General features: G+C 49.3%; 1 protein-coding gene across 3 annotated transcripts; it reads right to left on the bottom strand.

The window, feature by feature from the left end:
* Positions 1–1,107: 1,107 nt before the first annotated feature.
* Positions 1,108–11,504, bottom strand: Snx11 (sorting nexin 11). Of its 3 annotated transcripts, XM_029546615.1 has the most exons (9): positions 11,399–11,504; positions 9,316–9,375; positions 8,984–9,184; positions 8,355–8,409; positions 6,813–6,899; positions 6,453–6,553; positions 4,755–4,850; positions 4,350–4,562; positions 1,108–2,573 (listed from the first exon to the last, which is right to left on the bottom strand). In XM_029546615.1, the coding sequence occupies exons 4-9, from the start codon at positions 8,394–8,396 to the stop codon at positions 2,297–2,299; spliced, it is 816 nt and encodes a 271-aa protein (XP_029402475.1). In that variant the 5' UTR covers positions 8,397–8,409; positions 8,984–9,184; positions 9,316–9,375; positions 11,399–11,504; the 3' UTR covers positions 1,108–2,296. The 3 variants fall into 3 exon arrangements, with proteins under 3 accessions (XP_029402475.1, XP_029402474.1, XP_029402476.1); XM_029546614.1 differs by lacking the exon at positions 8,984–9,184; XM_029546616.1 differs by lacking the exons at positions 8,984–9,184; positions 9,316–9,375 and having other exon boundaries at positions 11,399–11,498.
* Between the last annotated feature and the right edge of the window lie 2,494 nt (positions 11,505–13,998).

Consider the following 13,998-nt stretch of genomic DNA (forward strand, 5'->3'; position numbering starts at 1 on the left):
CGACTCATCTCTCACACGGAAGCTATCCAGCTGGGGTGGCTGGACTTCGGGCACACACTGGGCAGAGAAAAATGCAGAAGGACTCCAGCACTGCCTGGATGAAAAGAAATTTTCAACAATGCTTGCTGTTTTTCTGGTACGTGGGCCCGTGCTATTAGGAAAGCTCTCTCCTTCAGACATCTTCTCCAGCCAATACCTAACTCAGCACAAGACTGAGATGAGAAGGCGCCTGGCCTCACATTAACTGAGGTGCTGTTGTATGCACTGCTGCTAATGGATCATTAAAAAAGCTGGGAGTCTGAAAAACCACAGCCATGTCTGAAGAGTGCCTGCTGTCCCAGCAGCCCAGTCTGCTGGCAGAGCTGGCTGCCGAGCACCAACTCCAGGAAGAGGGGAGAACAGAAGAAGGCCAACCCAGCTTGCTGGTTTTTGGCTGAGTAGGGAATTGACACAGACCACCTACGGCTCCTGTCTGGAAGTTTTGAGATCAGAGAGCTTCAGGCACAGCTGGGTTCACAGCTGCACCATTTGGAGCATTGGACTCATTAATATTCATGAACCATCCCCACCAATCGGCAGAGTGGATGCCATTAGCCTAGCATCTGTCGGGTTTTGTGAGGGTTGTGTATGGAGTTTTTTTCCCCCTTTTAAATGAACTTCTTTTGACATTTTGGATTTGCCTCTGTAGGTTTTCTCTCCTCGCTTCGCTCTGATGCGTCATATAAAGGAAAGACCCAGGGGAGGCGGGCAGGAAGGAGGGATGAACAGCAGCCAGGGCTTTGCATCTGCCTGTTGACAAACTTTATTTCTCTTTTAGCACCTGGCACCTCAGACAGGCTTGGAAGATGGAAGCAACATCAGGGAAATTACACCTAACAAGGTTCATGCCCAGATCTGTGAGGAGAGCCGCATCCTAGCTCTCTGAAAAACCGTCCCTCCTGCAGTGGTGAACTTGAGTCTCCCACACAATGCAAGAGAGCTCCAGCGCACAGTTCTATGGCGTTATTTCCACGCTGATAAATTCATGATTTATGAAAGTAACTCCTGCCAGCTCCCACTCCCTCCTTCCCTGCTACAGTTTGTTAGACACAAATTGCAACAACAGTCTTAAATACTCGCAGTTTATTTCAGGCCAAAGCCCCTCAACTCTCAACGAGGTGCCACTACGATCCCGCAACGCAGGCCAGGAGTACCTGGGCTGGGGTGGACCCACAGCCACGGTGGATGGCCAGATGGGGAGAAACACACAAGCCTAAACTGTGCAGCAGCACCGTGGCAAGCCGGGCACACAGCGCGCCCTAGCCCTCCAGCCAGCCGCCTCTGCTGTCTGCAGATTTCAGCAGCAGGAGGCAGGAGCCGCCTCACCGTCTGAAGGAGAGCTTATGGCTCCTGAGCTCCATCTCCAGAGCCCTCGCTTTCAGGCTGAAACAGAGCCTGTGTGCCCCACTGACTGAACTTGCTGGCTTCCCAGGAAAACAGCAGTAGGCCCTGGCAGCCAAAGCCCTGGGGGCAAGGAGTTGTTATTAAGAGAGGAAAAGGATCTAAAAAGAAGGGAGCCCACTTTAACCCTGCAGAAACACCATCTCTGCTTTATAAGCAGAAGATGGGCAGCCCAGAACCACCTCTGCCAATGCAACACCTCCGACCTGTTCCTTCCCCTCTGGCTGTGGCCAGCCCCTTTGCCAGGAGAGGCTTTAAGTGCCTGCAAGCTCTCAGGTCCCACTCAGCATGGCAAGGTCTTGGAAGAGGCTGGAAACCTCAACAAATAGTCACATCACATCGTGGCCATTTACTGAAAGGCAAGGAGGTGGGGAATACATCTTCACCACTCTGTCCACACAAGGAGGCAGGCAAGAAGTCGGCCTCCCACAACCAAAATGTTTGCTCTGGGGGCTGCAACAAACCCTGAAGCCTGCCAAGAAGGAAGGAGAAAGATAGGAACTTTCTGTTGGGACAATGTTCAGTATAGCAGCTAAAACTCTGCCAAGAAGGGCTCCCCAAACCAGTCACCTGTGACAGTTCTCTTTAAACAAACACCTGAAGAAACTCACCTGGAAAGTAAATATTTAAAACCAACAGCTTCCAGGCCCTGTGCTGAACTCACTAACACCAGTGTGGTGTTACCTCCCACGGAGGAGATACAGCGGGCAGCCACAACCTCTGCATAACAAACCTGAGCAGATTGATTTGAATGGAAGATGCTCTGCCCCACACCTGCCTTGTCCCCAACCCCTCCTGAATGTGACCGTAGCCTGCATCTTCTCCACCACTCAGGAGGACAGAGACCGGCCACAGCTCACTTGCCCCATGCTGTGTCTAGCTGACCAGGCTCCAACAGCCCAGCATGGTCCGCTGCCACAGCCCTTCTCGCAGGCTGGGACACAGAGAGTCCCTCATCCGGTCTTGCAGGATCACAGCAGGCTGGCGAGGAGGAGCTGGGCGGCAGCATGGGGCTTTCTGAGGATGGGCCCTCGGAGTCGATCACTGGAGCCCACGTCTCTACATGCTCCTTCTCTTCGCTGAGAGGTGGTGAAGGGGAGTTCCTCCGCCCTGATCTTGGAAGAAAGCAGCAACTGGGAAGAAGAGAGAGAGGAAAGGAAGGACAGGCATGACTAGATGATAAAAATGGAGAGTCGGGCATAGATAGATGAACAGATCCCATGCCATTCACTGAAGTATTCAGCCATAGAAACGGATGAAGTATGGAGACACGCTGGAGACCACAGAGTGGCTCAGTGGGTGGAAGGCCCCGCTGCCAAGCCTGATGATGGACTTCAATCCTCAGGGCCCATGGCAGGAGAGGAGAGCTGACCAGCAAGCTGTCCTCTGATCTCCACACACATGCCATGACCACACATATGCAAACATCCACACTCCATCAAAATAAATTGTGATTTTAAAAAATATCTAAAGCAGCGGGTAGTGGTGGCACCTAGCTTGAATCCCAGCATTCAGGAGGCAGAGGCGGGCAGATCTCTAAATTCAAGACTAGCCTAGTATATAGAGTGAGTTCCAGGACAGTCAGAGTTACACAGAGAAGCCCTGCCTCTAAAAAACAAAAAATTTAAAGCACTATCCTGAATACACAAAACCACCTGCCATGACTGTGTTTGAAATGTCCAGAACAGGCAGCTCCAGATAGACAGTACACTATGGTTACTAGGGGCAATGGAGAGGCACTGCTTACTGATGTACCGCTGCTTCACTTAGAATAGGAGCATGGCCCAAGAGTTGAAGATGTGGCTGAGAGGTAGAACACATAAACACGAGTGAAGCCCCAGGCTTTATTCCCACCCAGAACCACAATAATTGTGTGTGTGTGTGTGCACGCGCGTGCACGCACGCATACCACAAGCCACAGTGCTGACTTCTTCTTTTTTTTTTTTAAGATTTATTTAGGGGTTGGAGAGATGGCTTAACTGTTAAGAGCACCAACTGCTCTTCCAAAGGTCCCGAGTTCAAATCCCAGCAACCACATGGTGGCTCACAACCATCCTAACAAGATCTGACACCTTCTTCTGGAGTGTCTGAAGACAGCTACAGTGTACTTACATATAATAAATAAACAAATATTAAAAAAAAGATTGACTTATTTATTATATGTGAGTACACTGTAGCTGTCTTCAGACACCCCAGAAGAGGGCATCAGATTTAGTTAAGGATGGTTGTAAGCCACCAAGTGGTTGCTGGGACCCAAACTCGGGACCTTTGGAAAAGCAGTTGGTGCTCTTAACCGCTGAGCCATCTCGCCAGCCCTAATTAACTAATTTTTAAAAAGCGCCTGCTATGGTGGTGTACATCTTTCATCCCAGAACCAGGGGGCAGGCAGATCTCTGTCAGTTTTAGACCAGTCTGGTCTATGCAGCAAGTAGCCTACATAGTGAGTAGGTCTATACAGCTGGGGCTATACAATGAGAGCCTGCCAAGGAAGGATGGTAAGAAAGGGAGGAAGGGTGAAGGGAAGGGAGATAGGGAGGGAGGAAGGGAAGGAGGGAGGGAGGGAGGGAAGGAGGGAGGGAAGGAGGAAGAAGTGTTCTAAAATTGACAAAGTGTTATTTAGACACCTAGATCTCTGAGCTCAAGTCTGAGGCAGAAAGATCACTAAAAGAGGAAGCCTGGACTGGGTCACAGGGGGCTCTGGGCCAGAGTGGACCACAAAGTAAGAATCTGCCTTAAACAAAAAGACAAAAGTCAGCCAAGGAAGCCTTCCCCTTCTTTCTCCCTTAGTTTCAACAGGACCTCTACCTTCCCATTCAAGAAAGAGAAGGAGGCCTTTCCAAGGGTCCCAACACCATGACATTTCTTTCCCCGACACGTGGGAGTGCCAGTGGGTGCCTAGCAGCCCCTACCTGTTGAGCTGGTCTCCTTTAGCCAGCTGGGAGGCGCTCTGCCTCTCCTCCTGGGCCCAGCCACAGTTGGACATAGCATAGGAGAGAATGGCATCGGACACTGTCATGGCGCCCCGGCCCTGGACACAGGCTTCAATCTCGGGCACTGAGAGCTGGCTTTGGAGGAAAAGATGCAACTGACTGTCTGACAGAAGAACCACGCTCTGCAGGACCCTGCGGCAACAGAGAGTACACCACAGGATGACAAGTGAGGCAGCAGCCTCCCCTCCTCTCCGCCCCCCCACCCCACCCCCCCGTCCCCATTCCAGCTGGGCTTTGGCTTCACCCCACATTGGAGATGGGAGGGCCCAAGTAAAAATCTGTGGCTCGCCTCCACAGTGGTGAGCTGTCCTAATGTCCACTCACTTTTCAAGGAAATGCTGGAGACCTTGACGTCGCTTCTCAATGAACTCATCAGAGCCACCAAAGAAAGTGGACTTCCCAGGAAGTTCAGGAACAGGCCTGTGGGATTGTAGTGTAACACCCAAAGTAAGCGAACCATCACTCCAACCCCACCCAAAAGAATCCCTGAAAAAGAGGGCCGGTTCACAGTTGTCTTTTGGTAAAGGGGCCTGACAGAGCTAACACTGACTGACGGTATGCTCTATGCAGGCACTTTGCATTAAATGTCCACAAACACGGCATTAAACCCTCCTAAAAACCCCACGGGGAAGCTATTAGTGTCCTTTTAGAAAACCAGAAAGGGGACATGAAACTCCAGTGTCACATAACAAAACTAGCACCCGGGTCTGTGATTCCAAACCCATGCTGCTAAGGCACTCCACGTAGTAGGCCCACTTGCAGCTTCACAACACTCCACCTAGTAGGCCCACTTCCAGCATTACTTGCTTTTTAGTTCTTTTTCTTGGAGGTTGGGGGGAGCTCTTAGTATCTTCCTTTTTATTTATGTATACATGCTTCCTTGGTGTTGGATGCACCATGCGTATTCACAGAAGCCAGAAGAGAATCAGATCTCCTGGAACTGTAATCACAGGCAGTTGTGGGCAACCTGATGTGGGGTTGGCCAAACCCAGGTCTTCTGCAAGAGCAGCAAGTGCTCCTAACTACAGAGTCATCTCTCCAGCCCCTTCAGGGACTTTCTGACACATGCCCCGATAGGCTATTGCCCTCGCTGGCCTAGAACTTGCAGTAATCCTGTCTCTGCTTCCTAGGTGGGAGGATTTCAGGCCTGCTCCACTATAGCTGCTCTCCTGCCTTTGTGCTCCGCACTGGTGTGGGGGAGCATGTGCATACACATAGTGTAGGAGCCCAGTGTTGATACAGGGTGTCTTCCCCAATCACTCTCACTTCATCTGCTGAAAGTTAAGTCTCTCACCGAACCCAGAATCCATCCAGTAGCTCACCTAGCTGCCTATCAAGCCGCTAGGATTCCCCTTCTGTCTCTCTCTCAGCACTGGGATCACAGGCTTTCTACGTGGGTGCTAAGGCTCTGATCTCTGTTGATGCTTTACAGCAACCCTTTGACTGACATCCACCTCACCAGCACCAGCCCCACACAATGAGATGCAGACTGCTGGGCCCGTTCCTATGAATTAGGACTTCTCCACATCAGACACACTGCCACGAGCTACGATCTCAGCTACTCTGCGGGCTCAGGGGACAATCTGGGGCGTTTGAGGCCAGGCTGGAGCTAAACACACAGGCTCTATCACAGAAAACAAAGGTAAACTAAACTATACCAAAAGAGTATTCCAGTCCCAGAGTTCTCTAAAAATGAGGTGAGCTGTGGCAAGTCACTGTTAATGTGCTCAGCTTCTGTTATAAAACACACAGAACATTTTTTTTTTCATTTTAATTGTTATGTGGGGGGGGGGGAGTATGTGTGTGTTCACTTTTCCCCCCGTTCATACAGTTTTGCTAGGTCATGTGGCATGAACGGAGGGAGAATTGCCGGTTTCCTTTCACTGACGTAAACACCTGAGTGCAAGCATTTCTCAAGCTCCTCCAACTGCCAGGCTCTAAATTCTTCTCCCTCTAAACCCTAGCTCCCCTGTGATCACCCCCAGGTCCATTCAGACCCGAGAAGGCTCAGAGCAAACTCACACCAAACCGGCGTTCCTCTGCAGCTGCTTCCTCAGCCACACAAACTCACGGTAGCGCCGCCGCACACAGGACGTCTTGGCAGTAAAGGCCTTGCTGTTCGTCTAGGGGAGAGATATCCGGAAAAGCCTTAGTCCCTCACGAGTTCACCACCGCCACCCTCACTAAGGAGACAGATTATCAGGCTACTGGGTCCCAGATCAAGATGCCACCAGGCAGCCTGGAAGCCATTCTGTCACCCGCAAGCTCGTCCTCTCCCCACTCCTTCTTGGAAATCTTCTGTCGGGAACACCCACAAACCATTTTTTACCTCAGCACAGCCCCCAGCCCTGCAGCTGACCCCATCACCGAAGCCTGACTCACATGGAGGAATATCTTATAGTCCACGTAAGAATTCCAGGAGCCTTCATTCTGCACCCTGGGGTCCTGAACTCGCACTGTGATCACCTCCTGCAGGTTAGAAACAAAAAAAAAAAAAAAAAATGCTCCTTCAACTTCAGTTCAGCTCAGCCACACAGAGAGAATGTTGTTTGGTTTTGGCTTTGGAGTCCCACTGGCAGGAGCTCACTAGGTAGACTAACTGCCTTCACCATGTGGCAGTTCTCACACGTCTGCCTCCTCAGTGTTGAGATCAACAAGGCACCACACCCAGCTTGCAAGGCAGCTCTGATCACACAGCAGTAGCTAAAGTCCCTTAGAACCAACTTTCAGTCATTTTTCCATTCACTCAACAAGCATTTCCCGAGCTCCAGTGTATGCCAGGCACTGTGCTAAGATAGAACATGATGGGGCTGGAGAGATGGCTCAGAGGTTAAGAGCACCGACTGCTCTTCCAGAGGTCCTGAGTTCAATTCCCAGCAACCACATGGTAGCTCACAACCATCTGTAATGAGATCTGATGCCCTCTTCTGCAGTGTCTAAAGACAGCTACAGTGTACTTACATATAATAATAAATAAATCTTTTAAAAAAAGAGAAAGAGGGAACATGATCAAGAAATGAAATTCCCTGGTCTCCGGAATATATTACAGTGCAGGCCTGTAATCCTACCTTGGAAGGCTAAGGCAGGAGAATCAAAAGTTCAAGGTCTTACTTGAGGAACTTGGTGAGACTCAATCATCCAACCAACCAACCATTCAATAATGAGCTCCCCTCTGTGATCCCAACACTCAGGAAGAGGCAGGAGGATTGCCATCAAGTTGAGGGTCAGCTGGGTCCACGTGGCAAGTTCTAGGCCAAACAGGACTATACAGTGAGACTCTCTCAATAAATAAATAAAGATAAAAAGAGAGCTAGGAATATAAATACATGGCCCAATGCCAAAGCTGAGCATTTGCAAGGCCCTGAGATTAATGTGCACGGAGAAAAGGTAGACAGGTAAGCATTATGAGATATATAATGTATATATATGTATATATGTAAATACATATTATATGTGTATATATGTGTATATGTATGAAAATCTCCTAACGAGCCCCACTTCTTGGGTGATAACCAAAACCTTCATTTAAACAAAGCTTACATTCTAGTACATTCCAACCAATGGAAGAGTTAGTCAGATCAGAGGCTCCCTTCTCCGCACATATGCTTGCTGCTCTTTTCCTTCTCCTAGCTTTGATGTGAGCCCATGAGAAACACCGAGAGTATTAATGGGGAAAGCACTGCAGATGATGCTCTGCCGGCTGTATCCCCTCCTCTTCCCCCCCCCCCCCAGGACAGGGTTTCTCTGTGTAGCCCTGGCTGTCCTGGAACTCACTCTGTAGACCAGGTTGGCCTCGAACTCAGAAATCCGCCTGCCTCTGCCTCCCAAGTGCTGGGATTAAAGGCGTGCGCCACCACTGCCTGGTCTGTGTCCCCTCCTCCTAAGTGGCCCTCCGACTCTGACCCACCTGGAGACCCCGCTTACCTCCAGGTCTTGGTTCTCCAACATCCTACACCAAAAGCCCATCGGAAGAGAACATCTGAGGCGGAGGAGCGGGGATGTGGGAAGAAGCACAGTTAGCAGGTCACCAGGTCACCAGGTTACCAGGTTCTCTCAGGGCAAACCCCCAAAGGTTTAATAGATGTCCCTTGGGGAAAACCAGGTAGGTAACTTTCCCCCAACCCTATTATGTGTAAAACCTGAAAGAGGAAGGGGGAACCCCACATTAGTTAGCCTAAAGCTAAAAGCCCTGGGGAATTTGTCTCCTAGGGGCATGAGGAGAGTGTGTTGTGGCCAGAGAGGCAGGTGGGTTTCATTGTAAAACTTTTGCCCAAGGACTGTGCCTCAACAACCTTGTGGAACAGAGCTCTGAAAGGGAGCCCACCAGCACCCCCTCCTGGTTATTTAGAGACAACTAAGTCCTTACAAATACCAAGCTCTCTTGGTCTTGCTAAACAAAGTCAGCTCCATAGGGGGCAGGGGGGGGATGCTCCTAGGAGCACCAAGTGAAGAGTCCAGCTACAGTTTACCACCTTCCCCGACCACCTAGCTCTCCAGACCTGGAGCCTGCCACCACACTCGGTTGCCATCCCACCATGCCATCCTGTTTGTACCTCTGCCCAAGCACCCCACAGCTTCTCAGGTCAACTCAGGATGCGTTCCGCTCCTTTGTAAAGATTCATTAAAGCCTAAGCCACTCGTTTCCCCCAGTGTGGCAGTTTATGCGTACAGCGACATCGCCCACTCCAACACGGGGACCATGAAGGCTGGAGCACAGGGTTACTGGATTCCAACGGGACCCATGATGTCACCTTCTGTTAAAATACAGCACTAATCTTGTTACTCCTAGAGCCGCTCCAACTGCAGCCACCCTGGCTGCCGCCTCCACCCCCTTCCTCTCTCTTAAGAGCAGAACAATAAGGTTTAATTTCCCTTTCCAATTTACCTTGAAATGAAAACTGACTCCAGCCAATATGTACTGCCAACAAATGATGCGGGCTGGCTCCTGGGAAAACAAGACTCTCTAAGCTCTCCCTCTCTCCTCCTCCCATGCCCATCCGCACACCCACTCGTTTTTTACAGTCCCACAATTAATTTTAAACACATTCTCTTATTAGTTCTGCCTTACCATTAGCAGAGTGCATAATGAGCTTCCGTCTATTTTATGTTTTGCTAACATAGGGCTAATGTTTCAAAGGAAGGGAAACTCGTTTACGGCATGAAATTAGCAGTGCAAACAGCTTTTCCAATTCTTCCCGGTATCCCAGAAGGTCTCTCTACAGACAGACATGGCATGCGGGGACAAAGCTGCACGGCAGATGATAAAACAGAGCTGAACTGTGGAGCAAACCCGAGGTTCTGTGATTTCAACACCATAATAAACAACATTCTTGCTGACAGTCTGATTTTTCATCCGTAGCAGTCACCACCTCCAAGAGGCCCTAAACTGAAAGGCAGGAAATCTCAATTCCCCAATAACCCAGTCTCACAGTCCAGACGGAAACAGACAAAGATCTGTGACCAAAACCAACAGACTTTCTGTGAATATTAATTAGCCTGCTGGGATTTCCCTCTCTTCTCCTCTTAGGCGATTGCTAAACTGCCAGCAGAAGAACACTTATTCTTAAGTGGTTTTTTTGTTTGTTTGTTTGGTTGGTTGGTCTGGGTTGTAGTACAACAGAAAAGATGACAAGAAAGAAAGTCATCTATCCACTTGGGGAGATCACACCACTCTGCCTGGAAAAGTTTGTGAAATTCAAGACTCAAGTTCAATAACTGTTCACTATACGTTTGGTGTTTGTGCTAGGGGCCTGCAGCACCCCCATGTGGAAGTTTTTCTCCTTTATTTTGGAGCTAATGTCATATAGAAACAAATAACCATAAACTGTCTTTTAAGACATTCCAAGTCTCCTGGTCTCTGTAGACTCAAGGCTAAGTGTAAGGGGCACTAAGAAGGTTCTGGTGGTCAATTGCCCTAAGACACTGAGACTGCAAAAAACCAGACTCCGTTTCCAACAACCACTGCTCTTCATCGCTATCCTTCCCAACGACACCACTCTTCAGAAGAAAATGGAGCTCAGTCGCATTCCTGGAGAAGCAGCGGGTTCTTAACTTCACCTCTATGACCCGTCCAAAGAGGGGGATCTGTGCATCCATTAAGGAAGGGCAGAATCACGTAACCTCCAAAGGTCTGGAAACTTACTCAATGCTAACTACGTTTCCGGGGCCTTTTCCATCCCATCTCAAGTGCTCTTTGCTTCCCTCAGCAGTACCAGCACCAACAGTCCCGGGGAAGAGCCAAGGGGTTTGGTGTGTTCAAAGTTTGACGCACTGTAAAGCTCACAGCTGCTAATTCAGGGGAGCAATTCAAAGCCTTCTCATTTTCTCCGCCACTTAAAACTACTTCAAGGGACACGTTAAAAACACATCAGGCTGTAAAAAAAAGATTGCGCCAAGGAGTCTCCCGCCCCTCCTTACTCGTTCTTGAGCCTTTGGTGTCAACAGACAGCAATTCAAAACCCTTGCCTTCCTAAATCCCCCACAGGTGTTCGAAGGAGCTCTTCCGCCTGACAGACAACCCGTCCTGTCCATCAAAGAGCTGTTCTCATTTATCAGTCGGTAAACCACTCCTTTCACCTGCAACTAACAAAGACGAGCATAGTTTCCAGTATCTGCGAACACTATCTGCCATTTCCTTCCACTGCCGGCCACTTGGGTAGACATCCCTAACTCTGACTCCCGCCACTCCTTTCCATTCTTTAGCAAACTCAGATGGAAACCAGCCAAATGGTCCTTCTCTTTTCCCGGCTAAATCGGGACGGAAAGACTATTTTCAAGGTATATGGAAAAGCCAGGCTTCCTTTCTTCTTGGGTCCCAGCAAGCCCTCATTTTCACACCGGGCGGTAAGGCAGCCCCTTCCCTAGCGTGTCAACCGAGGCCATCCCTCAAATGCCACCACCACGGCTCTAGCCGGCATCCCATTCCCAAGCCGCACCTACGAGCCGCGGCCCCGCCCACGCCCCCTCACCTGAGAGCGGCAGCAGCTCTCCACAGCGACACCACCAGCACCGCACCATATACTCCGATCCCGGCTTCTCCTTCCGGGTGAGCCGCCGGTGCCCCGGTGCACGACGGGAGGCGGCTCCCGACGGGCCAATCCTGAGTGTCCCCGAAGCCCCACCCCTGCAGACCAGGGCTCTCAGTGGCGATCGCCGGTCAGCGGAGGCTCTCCGCCCCGCCCAGGCCTGAGCTGAAATCCGCATCTTTCCGGAAATCGCTAGGGGGCGCGGGAGGCGGAGCGCAAAGACCGAGACCCCGCGAAGTCCACTCCCGTAGCGCGTCCCGCCCACCGCCGTCAGACGGGCCAATCAGTGCTCAGGGAACGTGTTTAAAGGCCGACGAAAGCAGCGCTTGGGATCCCAAGCGTCTGCAGGGTGTTAAAGAGCAGTAAGTGTGGGAGGTTTCTCGCGTTCCTGAAGCCTTACGAAGATCTCGAAGATCTCGAAAGGCCGGGTTTGAGCCTCAGAGGTTGCAGTTCCCCATCTGAAATGTCAAGGGTACTGCCAGTCAGATTTGGAAAACCCACAGATATCCCAGCAAACACCAGCCGAGAAAGTTGACAACTCAACAGTTGTCAAGTCCAAATCAGGATCGTGCAGTTAGTAAGCAAGAAAAAGCCGGTGAAAATGCTTACTATAGAGATATCTAAAGTCCTTTTGAGCCAATGGAAGTGCCTCATGCCCAGAATCCTATCACTTGGACAGTTAAAGACATATAGTGAGCTCCAGGATACAGAGTAAGGCTGTCTGAAAACACAAATGAAAAGCCTCTTTGATCTGTTAAAAAGTTAATTTTGCCGGGCGTGGTGGCGCACGCCTTTAATCCCAGCACTCGGGAGGCAGAGGCAGGCGGATTTCTGAGTTCGAGACCGGCCTGGTCTACAAAGTGAGTTCCAGGACAGCCAGCGCTATACAGAGAAACCCTGTCTAGAAAAAAACAAAAACAAAACAAAACAAAAAAAAGTTAATTTTACCTCTGTAACCCCAGCACTTGGAAGTAGAGGCAGGAACTGAAGGCCCACGCCAACTACATAGTGAGTTTCAGGCTAGCTTGGGCTACCTAAGACCCTCAAAAACAGGGAGACAGGAGTTGGCAAAATGGCTTCAGAAGACGAGCTCAGCACCCACAAATTCACACAGCTCACAAATTCCTGCAACTCCAACTTCAGTGGATCCGAGGCATACAACACATCAAAAATGAATATTTATTTTTATTTTTTGTAGCTGACTGTTTGCCTGTAAATATGGGTGTGTACCACGTGTCTACCTGAAACCCTCCGAGGCCAGAGGAGGGTCTTAGCTCTCCTGGCACTGGAGTTAGAAGTAGTTGGAACCATTGTGTGGGTGTCAGGAACTGAACCCTGCACCTATACAAGAGCAGAAAGTACTCTCAACCTCAAAGTCATTTCTCTAATCCCAACTCCCCTTAAAAAACGTATGGGCTCACCAGGCGGTGGTGGCACACGCCTTTAATCCCAGCACTTAGGAGACAGAGGCAGGTGGATTTCAGAGTTCGAAGCCAGCCTGGTCTACAGAGTTCCAGGACAGCCACAGCTACACAGAGAAACCCTGTTTCAAAAAAAAAAAAAAAAAGTATGGGCTCTAATAAGAGTGTGGGTCAGATGAAAGCCCAGTACTACACTGACTTGAACTACTCCTGAATGTTTGTAGAACCAGTACAAAACACAATGGTAGTTACTGATCCATCCAGATGAATATTATTTATATAATACAAAACAGAATTTCTCAGACCTTTGGACTCAGGATTCTTTTACACAAACTTTTAAAATCATAGGAACATTTAATAGCTTTTGCTAATGTAGAAATCACTTGTTCTTGCAGGGCATCTGGGTCCAATTCCCAGAGCCCACGTGATGGCTTTCATCCAGCATTCTGACACCCTTATGGGCCCTACACTCATGAGGGGCACTTAACATATAACAAGACACTTATAGGCATAAAACTAGACCCTAAAGATAAGTAAATAGATATAGTTAAAGAATTACAAAATAGGGGTTGGAGAGATGGCTCAGCAGGTAAGAGCACTGACTGAAGAGCACTGAAGGTCCTGAGTTCGAATCCCAGCAACCACATGGTGGCTCACAACCACCAGTAATGAGACCCGATGCCTTCTTCTGGTGTGTCTGAAGACAGCTAAAGTGCATTTATGTATAATAATAAATCACCAGGTGGTGGTGGCGCACCCCTTTAATCCCAGCACTTGGGAGGTAGAGGCAGGCAGATTTCTGGGTTCGAAGCCAGCCTGGTCTACAGAGTGAGTTCCAGGACAGCCAGGGCTACACAGAGAAACCCTGTCTCAAAAAAACCCAAATAATAATAATAATAATAATAATAATAAATCTTTAAAAAAGAATTAAAAAATGAAAAAATAAAGGATTGCCTATTAACATTTTATAATCTATATTTCAATGACAAAAAACCAAGAAGAAGAGTTCTGTGTTACGATTTTGTAAGTCTCTTTAGTATCTGGCTTAGTAGGGGACAGCTGGATTCTTATTTGCTTTTTCATTTCTCTTCCATGCTCTATTGTTTTGGTAGATGAAGAATA

This window comes from Mus pahari, chromosome 14, assembly GCF_900095145.1.
Source record: "Mus pahari chromosome 14, PAHARI_EIJ_v1.1, whole genome shotgun sequence".
NCBI classification, from domain to species: domain Eukaryota; kingdom Metazoa; phylum Chordata; class Mammalia; order Rodentia; family Muridae; genus Mus; species Mus pahari.

What these genes read in the sequence shown, in the direction of transcription:
- Snx11 (XM_029546614.1), bottom strand. Translation starts at nt 8,396, where the DNA reads ATGGGCTTTTGGTGTAGGATGTTGGAGAACCAAGACCTGGAG. An exon ending in CAGAGGAACGCCGGTTTGGT is followed by an intron (nt 4,851 to 6,452) that starts GTGAGTTTGCTC and finishes ACAATCCCACAG; the next exon opens with GCCTGTTCCTGAACTTCCTG. An exon ending in CTCCAGCATTTCCTTGAAAA is followed by an intron (nt 4,563 to 4,754) that starts GTGAGTGGACAT and finishes CTGTTGCCGCAG; the next exon opens with GGTCCTGCAGAGCGTGGTTC.